General features: G+C 35.7%; 1 protein-coding gene across 3 annotated transcripts; it reads right to left on the bottom strand.

Moving 5' to 3' along the window:
* Window positions 1–356: 356 nt before the first annotated feature.
* On the bottom strand, window positions 357–14,042 carry LOC145628814 (cysteine-tryptophan domain-containing zinc finger protein 7-like). Of its 3 annotated transcripts, none has more exons than XM_081681224.1 (14): window positions 12,985–14,041; window positions 10,159–10,231; window positions 9,953–10,074; window positions 9,478–9,864; window positions 7,673–9,387; window positions 6,375–6,742; window positions 4,101–5,473; window positions 3,855–4,009; window positions 3,250–3,410; window positions 2,934–3,082; window positions 2,159–2,464; window positions 1,934–2,071; window positions 1,695–1,829; window positions 357–905 (listed from the first exon to the last, which is right to left on the bottom strand). In XM_081681224.1, exons 1-11 carry the CDS (start codon window positions 13,081–13,083, stop codon window positions 2,270–2,272), a joined length of 4,797 nt encoding a protein of 1,598 aa, XP_081537350.1. In that variant the 5' UTR covers window positions 13,084–14,041; the 3' UTR covers window positions 357–905; window positions 1,695–1,829; window positions 1,934–2,071; window positions 2,159–2,269. The 3 variants fall into 3 exon arrangements, with proteins under 3 accessions (XP_081537350.1, XP_081537349.1, XP_081537348.1); XM_081681223.1 differs by having other exon boundaries at window positions 359–893; window positions 2,198–2,464; window positions 12,985–14,042; XM_081681222.1 differs by having other exon boundaries at window positions 360–893.
* Window positions 14,043–14,231: the final 189 nt, after the last annotated feature.

Below are 14,231 nucleotides of genomic sequence, written 5' to 3'. Positions count from 1 at the left end.
GGTAATGGAAAAAAGTAAGAGAGAGAAAGGTAAAAATACAAAATTTATGTGACATATTAATAAACTAAAAAGTAAGTGAAAAAACAAGGGTATGTTGGATATTTATAGTGTGAACACAAATAATTTTTTTTCCTAAAAAGGAAATGGTGCAATACTTGTCAAACTTCCTAAAAAGGCAAGTGGTGCAATAATAAAAGAACGGAGGAAGTATATTTTTTAAGGATAAAAATGTTACTTTGCATTACAATTTTATTTTATTTTCAATAAGCTTATAATATTTCATTTATATCAATAATTATAACTTTTTCTTTATAAAAAAAAAAATAATAATTGTAACTTTGAATAAATATTGGAGGGTTAACCGTAATGGCACCTCAATGTGGATTGTATAAATATTACTTCTTGTGTATATCTATTTTAGGGAAAAGAAAAAGTCAGTCTATTTTATTTATTTATTTTTTCATCACAAAAAATTGAAATAGTGTATTGACAATTTCTATTCCAAAGACATATTAAATAATTACACTCCAAGTGGGGGAGGGGGACAATTTGGAATTTGTGTAATCATCCCAGAGCCTTTGACAAATAGTTTTGCCCCAAAAAACTGAACTAAAAACCCCTCTTTTCCTCTTAGTAATTTCTCTCTACAAGATAAAAGAAATATATATATGTAATTTCAAGAGCACCAACCAAATAAAATATGTGCATCTAAGTCTACCAAAAAGAACTTAAGAAAAAAGAAGAAGAAAAAATCCCTTTTATGTACTTGTATCAATATATGGGAAAAATGGCTATGAAAAAAAAAAAAAAAAAAAAAAAATCACTCCAGGGGTACTCATCTTCTATTATTCAAAATTGCCGCCATTAATCAATTCAGCACCAAGTGATCAAACCTGCAACAGAACCTTGATCAGCAGAGTAAGTGTTGTTTAAGATAATAACCTAACACAACATTTCTTAATCAAATAAAGGAATTGGAAAACTTTGTCAAAAAAAAAAAAAAAAAAAAAAGGTATTGGAAAAATTGTCGGGAATTACACGCTTAATAGGGGTATTTCATTGGAAAAATTGTTAGGAACTACACTACTCGCTAAAAAATTTTATCAAATAAAAGTGCCCTTAAATTTAAAAACTTAAGAGTAGCACTATCCATTTCAACTTTCCGACAACAAACTCCGATGTGTGGGTCCCACTTGTTCAATTCCCTCCAAAAAGACACGAAACAATGACAAATTCGACCTTAATTCGTAACCCTAAAATAATCAATTTGAATTAAAAGCAACAAATTCAACCAATTTCAAATTATCCCCAATTTCTAAGAACCCTTATTTTGCTAATCATTGCACCCTAACATCCAAATTCATAATTAATGGAACAAAAGAGAAAAATTACCTATGAATTGCAAACTCCACTTGAATGCACTTCTTCAATTAGGGATTTTCAAATATATTGAACAAGTTAGGTAGTTCTACTCTAAGTTTTAAAATTTAGGGGTAGTTTTTTTGATAAATTTTTTTTAGCGAGTAGTTGTTCACAAATACCCTTATTAAAAGTGTAGTTTTTGATAATTTTTCCAAAGAAATTTGTCAATTTTGCAGTAAATGGCCACATATTCCCTAAACAATCAAACTGGGTTACAAGCACTCACTACTGACATATCACCCCATAAAAAGTTTTACAGGGAAAATATATACCTGCCGTTTCTCTCAACCGAGTGCTGGTAGCAAGGCAGCATGAATACCCCAAAAGAGAAATGTTAACTGCTTTCCTTGAGTAAATAATTTTTTACTGAATATTTACAAAAAACGAACATCCCCCATGCTCCTCAACTGATGATGTAGAACAAAAGAGAAAATAATAAGCTACAACAATAAGATGCTTAAAAAATATAAGGCACCACAATGTGTTGTTAATTTGAAAATGCTCTACATACCTTGGTTGTTTCTGGGGATATGCAATTAATCTCAGTCAAATAATCCTTTCACAATTACCCATTTTATCTTCTGTACATGTTTTGGTTTTAAATCCTATACATGCTTTGAAGCCAACTGAGTGACTTTACATCATACACCTGTCAGAAGAGATAACTCATAAGCCCATTTGACAAACTAATCACCTGCTATCAAGTCTCGATGCATTTAAGGAAAAAAAGACGTACCAAAAAAAAGGTATTTGGGATCTGAAATATTATACGCACCAGAAAAAGCCCCCCTTGGAAAAACTCAGCTTCACTGCACTGATGAATGGAACTGCGAATTCATGTTCAACATTAAGACTTGATAGACTCCATTGCTTGGCGCACCAGATGTAAAAGACCATCTACATCATGGAAGCTGAAATCCAGAACACTTTTAATGGAATTTATGCCATGCTGATTTCCTGACTGTGTAAAGATTGGCTTCGCGGCTGCAAAAGCACTTTGTGACCTTCTGGATGCCTCCATTGCAAGATTTACATCATGTGTCTGTAATCAAGCAAGAGCCTATTAGACTCAAGATAAAGTTGAGCAATTGAATGAAACATACATAAATTCTTAGGACAATCACGATTTTGTTGGGCAGACCTCAAGATCATAATATAAGGATCCACTATCAATTTATGAATTCTGATTATAATATAGTACCAAATTAACCAATTTATCCTCCCATAAGTGGAGAAGAGACAAGAGGGGTGGAGAAGAATTCCATGATCATAACAGCAATAAACAAAAACTGTTTACATACACAATGATCAAGTTCTCCTCAACTTTCGAAAAGACCCCCAATTTTCCCCTTAGTTCAGAAAATACCTCCGTTCTATTCATATTTTTAGCATAAAAGCATATTATATAGGGAAAAGCTGAGGATGGTAGTTCATATGGAAATGAATATTATGTGGAATGTACACTATGCACAGTTTGCAGGCAGTGGCTGTCTCAGATATGGTACACATACAAAGTCAAGCAGCCGCATGAAGTTTGGCCTGTTTCCAGCAGAAACAACATGACTTCGATGATCCATTGCAGAAAGTCCATCCTTGACCGTATCTATGACAGCTTGATTTAAATTATCAATATCCGAGGCAGATGATGATGGAGACTCCACTGTGATTAAAACAAGAGATACTTAACATTAGCAAGCCGAACAAAATCCAAAAGAAATTTAGAAATCCCACTAAGAGTAGGAAACCCCGTGCAAAAATTTTTTAAAAAAAATAAAAATAATAAAACATATATATATACCAGAATTTAGAATCTACCAGTCTCATTACCTTGAGGAGCAGCTCTTACAGCCATTTGCAGCTCCTGACGATCCCTGCTTGCAGCAAAATCATTACTATATACCACTCTCATATAGGCTACCTCCATACATTTGTAGGCCAAAGCAGCAGAGGCCATGTCATTGCATCGTTCGTATTCAAGGGCACAATATCTGCAAATCACAATGAATAAAACTGTTTATCAAAAACATCCAAAATCAGGCAGATGTGACTAGTTGTATGAAAATTTGCCTATCTATGATTTCCAGTAAAGAACAAATACTAGTACATGTATCATATGCCACATAGTCACTAGACTCACAACCCAAACGTAAATTGGTGCATTAAAGAGAGTTAAGACAAGTAGACAACTAAAACAACTTAAAGGAATTTTTTTTCAGTCACTTGAACATCGACAGCAAATGCGAGGTAGCCTAAACTATCATATACAAAAAAAGAACTAGATCAAGTACAAACATCCAATTAAACCCTCAGGGTCTAAACAGTCTATTCAGCAAGAGAGAGACGCAGCTTGCTTTGTCATGCTCAAATCAATTGAATCTCAAACTATAATAAGAAAAAGGGAGCAGTGAAAATTCGCACAAAAGTAAACATACTCGCATAACTTCGCAGTGCTGGTATACACATCATTTGGTGACATCTCCCCACTTCTACTTTGATTGTTGCCAGGTTCTAACAAAGATGCTCCATGAAGAAACTTTAGTGCTGCCTGAAAGAAGATGCCAGTACTTTCTAGACCTGACCCAGCAACCTTAATGCAAACCGAACAATAGTGAGAAAAGTTGTTAACTAATGTAGGTTTGATTTAAACAAACCATACATAGTGGGAATAGACAACACACCTTCATACGATTAGCAGAATGTTTAAGATCAGTTGCCTCTCTCAACGCAGATTTAGCAGCCCGATGGAAGTTATCTTTGTTTCTAGAACTTGAAGCCTCAACGTCATTGGGCACTTGCCCAGTATGCTGCGTTTGTCTCAAACTAACACGACCAGCCGGAACCTGCCTGAAGGGAATTCCATTAACATCTTCATCTCTCCCACCATTAGATCCACTACCTCCAATTTCAGGAGCACTATGCAAATTATATGATACTTCCTTTTCCCTATCAATCTTGGAAATATGTGACTTTCCTTTCACAGAATTAGTTCCATCAAAATGCAACTTATTTGGGGATTTTATTATCTGACTTTCAGCAACCAAATTCTGTTGTGAAGTCGATGTTCCTTCATATGTGATGTCCGCTTTACCACCTCTATCCTTGTAATCTTCAATTTTATGTTGGGTATCTATTGCATGGGAATATCTCCCAGATGAAACTTTCTTACCAAATTGATCCTCATCGATTGCATCAGACAAGACACCAGAATTTCTAGAGAGGTTAGATCTTCTATCTCTATACCCGTCGTTATGTGGTGCAAACTCATTTGCAGCACTTTCTGCTCCAGCTTTCGGCCGCTGATCGCTATATAACAAAGATTTCTTACTTGTCCCTTTATCAGGATCAGTCCTAGAAACCTTTTTTGGAGAGGATAATATTGACCCAACAGGAGAAGATTTCACTTCACGCACTTTTGATTTAACTTTGCGAGAAATCTTTGAAGAGCTAGAGGTGGTTGCATTGTCTGATAAACCTAAATCAAGAGCCATCTCAGAAGATGTTCTACCTGCTGGAGTCTTTCGAGAAACCCTGTCCACATGATATTGCTCTGAAGGAATGCCATCCGACATACCTCCCTTGCGTCGCCCACTTTCACCAGAACCACCAAGATTAGATTTAGCATCAAGAGTCAAAAGCCTCTCTTTTCCCTTGTCTGCACTACTCTCCATTGCCTGAAAGTTTGAAGATTTTGACTTCTTCTCTTTCCTGTGTGCAGAAACACTATTCTTCCCGGCCTCCCAATTACTCACTAAGTGTTCTCCATTGCCTGAGGGCGCTACTGAAAGATTAACACGTTGCTGTTTGTCCTTCAATTTTCTCTTTGTCCCAGACACATTATATATCTCATTATCCTTGGAAGTTATATCATAGCGAGCCCTGTCTTTAGCTTTCACAGGATAATCTTTTGAGCTTCCCTTCACAAAATCCTGTGGAACACTAGGATCAAACTCTTCCATAGGTTGCTGATGCACTCTCTTGATTTTCTTAGAAGCTCCATATGCCTCAACATCTGCTACCCTCTTCTTAACAATATTTGATGGCTTGCCATCACCTGTGGATGTACATTAAATATTTAAATAAAGCTGCATATATGTAAGAAATATCACATCTGAGAACCAAGCAGAAATCCTCTTAACAATTGCATACCTGCAACACGAAGGAGGAAAGGCACAAAAACAAATCTAGCAAACCACATTTAAGTTTGTTTCCATAATGAGGAATTAAAAGGGTTGTTCATATACCCACAGCAACAAAACAGAACACAATTCATTTCAAATACATCCGACATAAAATTCGTTAAAAAATAGGAAAATATTGAGATTAAACTGAGAGAAAATCTTTCATAATCCAGCAATTTAGCTTTCTAACTCACTGGTAGTCAAATAGTAGTTGGGCCAACTGCGACCTGCTAAACATCTTGGCGTTTTTTTTTTCCCTTCACATTTAGTAAGTAAGAAAATGAAATTAATACACTGATTGACGTTTGGTAATAAGAATCAGTCCACTTCTTTAAATTTGGGCGTGTGTGTGTTGGGGTGGGGGGGGTGCAACATTAACATGAACATTGAAATTCTATCAAATATTAATAATCCACCGACAGAAGTTGCAGAAGAGCACAGATTAGGAACGATGCTATGAAACTTGAATAGTGGCAAGTAATACGATCTTTAAAAAGTAGAGAAGAGACAATTTTAAAGAACAGCAATGAAAAAGTCTCCTCCATCTGAAAATACATACAAAATCTCAGAATTGTATTCATTTAAGAAAATAGTCAGTAAAATGAGTTGTTAATGGTTCTCTAAAACATGGTTTCCACAAAAGGCATTTCTACTTCACATTATTTTGGGCATTCAGTAAGGCTTTAAGGCGAAGACACAATAGGCCAGAGTTCTTCCATCTGCCAACAGCTAGGACTAACAAATGAGTTTAATTAAGAATGATTGAATGCTTACCACTCTTCTGAACAGGATCCAACTCCCGAGGAAGTTTTTTAAGATTCTTCATATTCCTTATTTCACCCGAGCGCTGCTGATCCTTCTTGACAGGATGATGCAAGTCTTGAACACCACTTCGTCGTGCTGCCTCTATTTCTGTTTTCACCAAATTCTTCTTTTTGCTTCCACAGGGCAAAACATCGAAACTACGAGCTTGACTGGCAAGAACATTAACATGAACGGCACTGGCTGTTACGGATGCATTTGCATCTAGATAAGGTGGCTGATTATTCTGAATCATAGAAGCAGGATCCAGGGGTATATACGATGCGTACAGAGCATTAGTTGTCTCATCCTCAGTGAAACTGCACTTGTTCATCCCAGGCCTAGAAAACAGTAATATGCCATGAAAAGATCAGCCAGAGATACGGGAGGGGATATTAAGCTTAAAGATAACTAGTCAATCTAAGAAAATTTAAACACTTTAAAAGTTTAAAAAATGTATGTACTTGTATAATGTCTTCAGAATTAAACTGTTAAATCTAACCAACAGTAGAGGAAAAAGCAAGCACTAGGAGGTGAGACAGAGAGACAACTCAAGGTACGAACATATTCTGGTCAAGCAATTGGATAGTTTGATAGCTTCCTGTAAGTTTCATCTAATAACTAGAACTTTCATTGGTTCCTCAAAATTGCAACACTTTGACTTTTGCACTATTCACAAACTAGCTTGAACTCTAAGTAATATATACTCCCTCCGTCCCCGAAAGAACGACCCATTTGGCCTAATTTTAGTCCCAAAAAGAATGACCCATTAGCATTAAAATACCCACCAATTTGCAACAATATTTGTACAAAATTAGCTTCTCCATATAAAATTTTGTTTTTCCATATACTTTTATTACTATCTCTCTCTACTTTTTGTAAACCTCATGTAAATTTATCTTTCCAATATACTTTTACTTGTTTTTATTTAACTTTATTAATACCTGCGAAATCAACTCAAAACGGTCGTTCTTTCGGGGACGGAGGGAGTAGAAAACAAATGTCATGAAAGATGTTGATTCATCTCAATGTATAATTTCAATGTATTAAAATTATAAATTACACTAATGCTACATAATTAAAGATATTTTTAGCAAATGTGTCAGTCATACTAATACAATCTCAATGAAACGGAGAAGTATATCTCTATCCCATACCACATGAAAAGACGTCTAAAAGCATTTAAAAGTTCATCATTGAAGCAGTAACAGTAATTTTATCATAAGAATGAAAGCGATCTGAATATAGCATATTTAAGATGAAAAACTTACAGCCAAGTAAGCATGCTACAAGTCCATTTCATATTTTCGAAGGAACCTGCGCTCATGCCTAAAGGAAGAAGCCGCCACTTATGACACTTGTCGCATTCAACCCAATCTTCCAATGTCACTACTGGAGGATTCTCTACTGGTGGCACATCCCCAACAGGAACCTTAACACCATGGAGATCTCCCATATTAGGTCCACCAATAGCAGCAGAACTAGTTTTATTACTGCTAGACTTGTCCTTCAGCTTTGTTGTGGGAGCTTGTGGCCCTTGCTCTGAAATTTCCATCACCAATTCCTTTGAGTTCAGCTCTTTTCCTTTCTTCCTTCGATTTGCCTTACCAACAGCCTCACTATTATTTCTCGTATCCTTACGTAAATCAGTGCCACCCTTTTTACTTTTAGAAGGAATGTTGTTTTTACAAATGACTGCCTCATTTTTTGATGCTGACAAGCTAATAATTGAGCTTCTTGGTGCCTCAGTGGCAGAGACCCCTTCAATCTGACCATCCTGTAAGTTTTTCTTGACCACAGAGGATGGATTTTCCTTTTCACTAAGCAATCCTTGCTCTGCCGGCAAGTGAGTCATTTCCCTGGAACGTGACTTTTGCTTCAAGGACTCAACCACATTATCGTATTTCATCTCCTGAGAAACATCACTGCACTTACCATTTCCTTCATCTTTCACAGAAAGAAAACATACCTCCTCATCTTTAGGAATCATCTCCGCATTTCCATTTTCCTTGCTATACACACCAGCCTCAATAGAGCATACTGAATTTGGAACTTCGTCTTTTACTTTGTACAATGCCATGCTCTGTTGTTTTAGAAACTTATTCAACTCATTCTCTCTTCGACCTTCATTCCTCTTTTCTGTACTAGATTCACCTTTCGAAATCAATATGACATTTTTGTCCTTGGGTTGTGCTAAATCAAGCACTTCCTCTTTCACTCGATCCTTCAAAATGTAATTTTGTTTGGAGAGCTTCTTCACGTCATCATGTCTCCATCCAACTTCATCCCTCTTCTCAGAAGTGAATTCATTCCTCTGAACAAAATTTAGATTTTTTTCCTTCTCCATCTCCCCTCTTAAGGTAATAGCATTCACATCATCCTCCATCACTTCATTCATTTGTGCTGAATCAGGTTCCTCTTTTGCCTTAGGCCTAGCTACACAGACCGGTTTCATTGGGTTGCCAATGTCCTCACCCAAACACCCAACTTCGGTTTTCTTATTGAACACAGTAGAACGTTTTGAGCTGATGCTCTTGCTCATCAAGAAATTACGTTCATTCTCTTCAGAATAAGCAGCAACTGCATTAATGGAGGCATTGAAGGCAACCTCTTTGTCTGTTGATGCTCCATTATCATCCCTTCTAGTAGCATTCAAGGTACCAAAATTTGCAGGATATTCACAACTCTCCATCAATTCCACAGGTTTCAGACTAGAATTTTTTTGCTTTGATTTCTTCTCCTCACTCGCTCCCTTGTGCTTTGATTTCTTGACCTTACTTGTGCCCTTCACCTTTGCTTTTCTCTCCTTCCTTGCTTCTTTCTTTCCCTTTGAGATCATGCTTTCATGAGAAACATTGGCAGGATTTACTTCCCCAGTCCCTAGTGAACCAGTATTAAGATTGCTCTCCATACCCCTTAAACTAACAAGGTTATCAGGAAGAGATGAAAGCAGGTCTTTCTTAGGGATAGGTAAAGTCGTCATAATCTGATCCAGAGGAACAATAATAGCTTAGCATGAGCCAAAAAAATTACCCAGTAATTTACACATACAGCATAAAAGCGCATTTAAGCTGACCTGGAGAATGAAGGAAGGAGATTCCAAATTCATTTCTTGCAAGCCAGTTGATATCCTATCATTCTCTGAGGGGCTACCCTCGGGAGAGGAAGAAGGGGACATATCAAGACCTAGGCCACTGTAGATAGCAGATTTGTCCAGAGATGGAATAGTCTCAGATGCCATCTTGACTCGAAACTTCAGGGAGGTATTCTTGGAAACCATTTTCAACGGTTTATTTGTTTGGTTGTTAGAAACGACCTCTCCAGAACTTTGAAATTTGGATTGGTTGTTCATCAAGGAAGTTCCTGATTCAGACATTGCTTCCTCAGTCTGGTCACCTGAGGAAGGTATAGATCTAATTGGCAGTGACTTCTTAGAAGTAATTGTTGGGTTTTGATGGAAATGCTGCACCACAAGGAAATATGGAAAAAGTTTATAATGAAAGCTAGAATAATAAGTGCAATATATAGCATACCGTTCCACATAAATTCACCTCTAACAATATATCTTGGGGAGACTTAGAATTAACATGGTTCTGGCTTCTCTGATTAGGCAGAGTAGGAGGGGTACGTTGTTGCATTGGCAAGAATGATCCATAGCCCCCATATCTTGCACCTATCAAGATTATACAATTGCTATAGAATTACTTGAAAATGTGGACTAGCACAAAGAAAATAATTCCATGGCGTGAAATCTCACCCAGGTTCTCTGCTGAGACCCCACCCATAAACTCCTTCTGGTGATGTCCCAAGATATCTTCAAGCTTCCTGTCCTACAGATATCCAAGACCACAATATCAAAAATAACTTTCACATAGATGGTATGGGCCACAGAAAAATGCAGTTAACAAGCAAGCCACACAATATAAAAAAAATAAATAAATAAATAAATAAATAAATAAATAAATAAAAAAAAAAAAAGTAAAGCATCATGCCAACTCACAAAGAAACCCGGTAATATAGAACTTCAAATCCGCCCAAAACAAAACCTAATATTTCAAACACTAGGTCAAAGGAACCATCCAGATGCGAATCCATGGCAGCACACAAGGTTTTGTATAAAATTAATAAAATTCACACATACAATATTGCAGCTCCTCACATAAACCATTAAAAATTATTATCCTAAAATAAATTCCATACTTCAAGTTGTTTTGACTGGAAAACTTCATTGAAGAATCACAGCCTATACAGACTTCGTTTGGGAGACAAATCATAAAAGGTTTTCTTGCTAGACTTTGCTCATTTTCTCTTTACAAAAATGGTATGTATCTTAAGCTGATTATCTCCATTAATTGGAACAAAATTACCAGCAATTACCGTTAATAGCTAGATCTATGGTGAACGAAGAATATGTCGGATTGCAAGAAGAGGCCCTTTTTATTTAAAATATTTCAAAGAACCTTGAACGATAAAGAACCCAAAGTGCATCTCTCGCATTGGATTGACAAAAACAGCACATTGGCCAGCTAATTCAATGTATACGCTAGCTAAACTCAGTAGCTCAGAGCTGGGCCATTAATTGTGTTTATAGACACATGATATTACAAAAAGGCTCTGTAAAGACCAAGAGCATATGTAGTAAAAAATCTGGTCCAACGAAAATAGGTGTAAAACTAAGCGTTTCTGTTTGATGTTAAAACCAATCCTAAGAGCAACCTTAATGTTTACAACTGTATCTCTTGACACTTGTTCCAATATGATAAAGCGTAAATGAGAATTTTCAGCAGGTGCTGACCACAGATTCAAAATAATAAACTACTTATCCCCTGACCATAGAATTCTTCAGTAAGCCTTTGTCTCCACTTCTCCAATGTTCCAGAAATCTAACACCTCAAAGTCACATTTGATTACAGCAGTGATAATTATTAAAAGAGGAGGGCATCTCACCCCCTTAGATATTCTGACAGGAGGGGTAGGGGGGTGGGTGGGGAAGGGGGTTGACATGCTAAAAAAATACAATAGCGCCGTGTAAGTATGTATCAGGTGCACTTCTTTTAATGGTATTTCCTAATCCTCTTTCCCATTAATTCTTAAGGAATGATAAAAGGTACTAAAAAGGAGGAAAAGGATTTGTGTGGACTACATAAAGCCTGTAAGATTTGAATATGAATTCACGTAGATAGAAGACAAGAACAAGGTAGGATGCCATGGTGATCTACGCTGTAAAAAAGCTATTTTCATTTTGCAAAACCCAAAGTTTCCAATTATACACTACACTGTGATATAACCTTTTCCATTCAGTATTAAGGAAATGAATGATAGGGGTTAACGTATTCTATGGATATGATTGTACAGCACAAAGCTAAGATGAGAATATGTATATAGGAAGCAAAAAGAAAACAATAGAAAGGTAGGATGCTTTGGTGATCAAAGTCGTAAACGAGCTATTCTTGTTTTCCAATAACCGTGAGAAACATTTACAACAAGCATATGAATGTTGATCAAGAAAAAGTGGTAGATTATTAACAGGTTAAAAGACTAGAGCAACTATATTCAATAAAGAAGCAGAACCAACATGTTTCTCTCTGAAATATTCAAGTTAGCTAAACCAATACAGAGGAAGGCACATCAAGAATTTAATTCGGATTATAAATGTAACTGATACAGTAGCTTGATTTATACTTCATCACTGATCTAAATTTCACACTCTCGACATTGAAAGTTCAACTCAAACATCAAACTTGACACGTGAGTTACGTACATGCAAATGCACCCTCAAAATCATCCTCAGTGATACGACTAATCCCTTTATTCTAAGACATTATCAGAAACCCAACGTAGGTTTCAATCAAAATGCTATGATTAAAATTCCCAGGAAAAAAAAAATGTAAATAAAAAAGAGAGAATTCCAGTGCTAAAAAGAATTGACAATGGCTTAATCATATACAAAGACAATGCTAACTTACCAACCAAACCACATTACCAATTGAACACGTCCCCTAACCCAAACTACAAAGGGAAGAGAAATGTTGAGTTCAATTACTAAAACTGATTGACGCTGCTGGATCAATGCAATATCAACAATGATCATGCAGTCAGACCAGCTATTTTCACATACCAATCAGACCACATTACCAATTGAACATGTCTCCCAACCCGAATTTCAAAGGGAGGAAATGAGTTCAATTACTAACACTAATTGACACAGATAGATCAATGTAATATCAACAATGACAGCATATTGTTCCAACTTTCAGGCATTAGATGAACACGAGACAGGATAATAACAGTCATCAAGATGAATTCCATAAACACCATGTTTTGAATTTTTGATGGAGGCCAAGAAACATAAAACCCTTAAGTTTCAAATCACCCATTAACATCACTAGAATGATCATGTCGATAATGTCTCAACTTAACGTCTTAACCTTTTTTTTTTTTTTTTTTAAGAAATTTAACGTCTTAACCTAACCTAACCTACCCTACTAATCAGGTATTCTACACAACAGACCTACAAAGTTGAAATCGGATTGAAGAAAAACAAGTTTTAAGCAGAAAATTTTAGCAATAAGTTTAGGCTTACAATGTAAGAGAAATCTTTGTCAGGATCAATGTTTTCATCATCATCATAATCATCTTGCAACAAATAAGCTTCTCCTTCTTCAAGCTCAATGTCTCTCATCTTCACAAACCCCTCCTCAAGAACAGACAAAAACAGGAGAGAGAAAGAACACCCAACTCAACCTAATAGCACCTAAAATACCATCTAAATTGAAGCAGCTAAATTAATTTCAAAACTTCAAAGAAAAAAAAAAACCCTAAAATTAAATTCCCCAGAAAAAGAGAATTGCTTTATTATTCTCAATCAATCCAAAGAGATTTCAGAAACCCACTTCGGAAATCCAAAACCCAGAAAAACCCATGAAGCAAATCCCTCAAAACTACCATTATAAGCCACAATTCCTTCTTCTACCCAGTAAACAAAAAAATATAAAAAAAAACCCTAAAAATGTAACCAACAAGAACAATTAATCAATCAATCAATTCCGAATATATCAAGAAAGCCCAGAAAAGTTAATCAAACTCCTCCAAACCCCAGAAATTTATTGACCCAAAATCATCAATCAAATATATTTCTAATGAAATTTATTAGGAAAAACGAAAATTAAGTGTTTATTCTTAACAAATGCGGCTTTTTTTTTTTTTTTTTTTGGTTTTTTTTTTTCCTGTGTTTGTTCTTCTTCTTTCTCCCTCTAAACTCTCTCTCCTCTTTCTCTGTCTAGGCTTTTCTGAGTGGTGTTTCAACAGAGCAACAGGAAAAACACAGAAAAAAAATTAAAAACTAAAAACAATATTTATAATATTTAAAATTAAATAAAAAAAATAATTAAAAATTAAGGTATGTTTTTTCTGGGTGGGTAAAAATAAAAAATTATTCCAGAGACCGACGTAAGCCAAAGAGAATTTAATTCTTTAGGAGAATGAATTAGAGGGTAATTTGGTCATTTCATATAGAGTACGTGGACTTACTTAACTATCGACGCCTTTGCCTTTTTGTTGAGGTGTTGTGTTCTGTGATGTGAAGTGACGAAAATACCCTTGGAGAAGATAAGTGTCAAAATTGATTGTCCTTTGGGTGTGATGTCTCTCTTTCATTTTGTTTGCTCCTCTTTTGTGTTGATGACTAACCCCTATATATTGTCCTACTTTGGTACTTGTACTTGTAGTTTCTCTTTTTTTTTTTTTTTTTTTTTCTTTTGTTTTGATTTACCATTTTACATTTTTACTTTTAGGTAGGTGGGTTTTATATGTGGTTAGAAAAAAAAACTT

This window comes from Chenopodium album, chromosome 4 (assembly GCF_948465745.1).
Source record: "Chenopodium album chromosome 4, dcCheAlbu1.1, whole genome shotgun sequence".
Taxonomy (NCBI): Eukaryota; Viridiplantae; Streptophyta; class Magnoliopsida; order Caryophyllales; family Amaranthaceae; genus Chenopodium; species Chenopodium album.
Note: the sequence above shows the minus strand (reverse complement) of the source record. Positions and strands in the feature narration are given on the sequence as shown.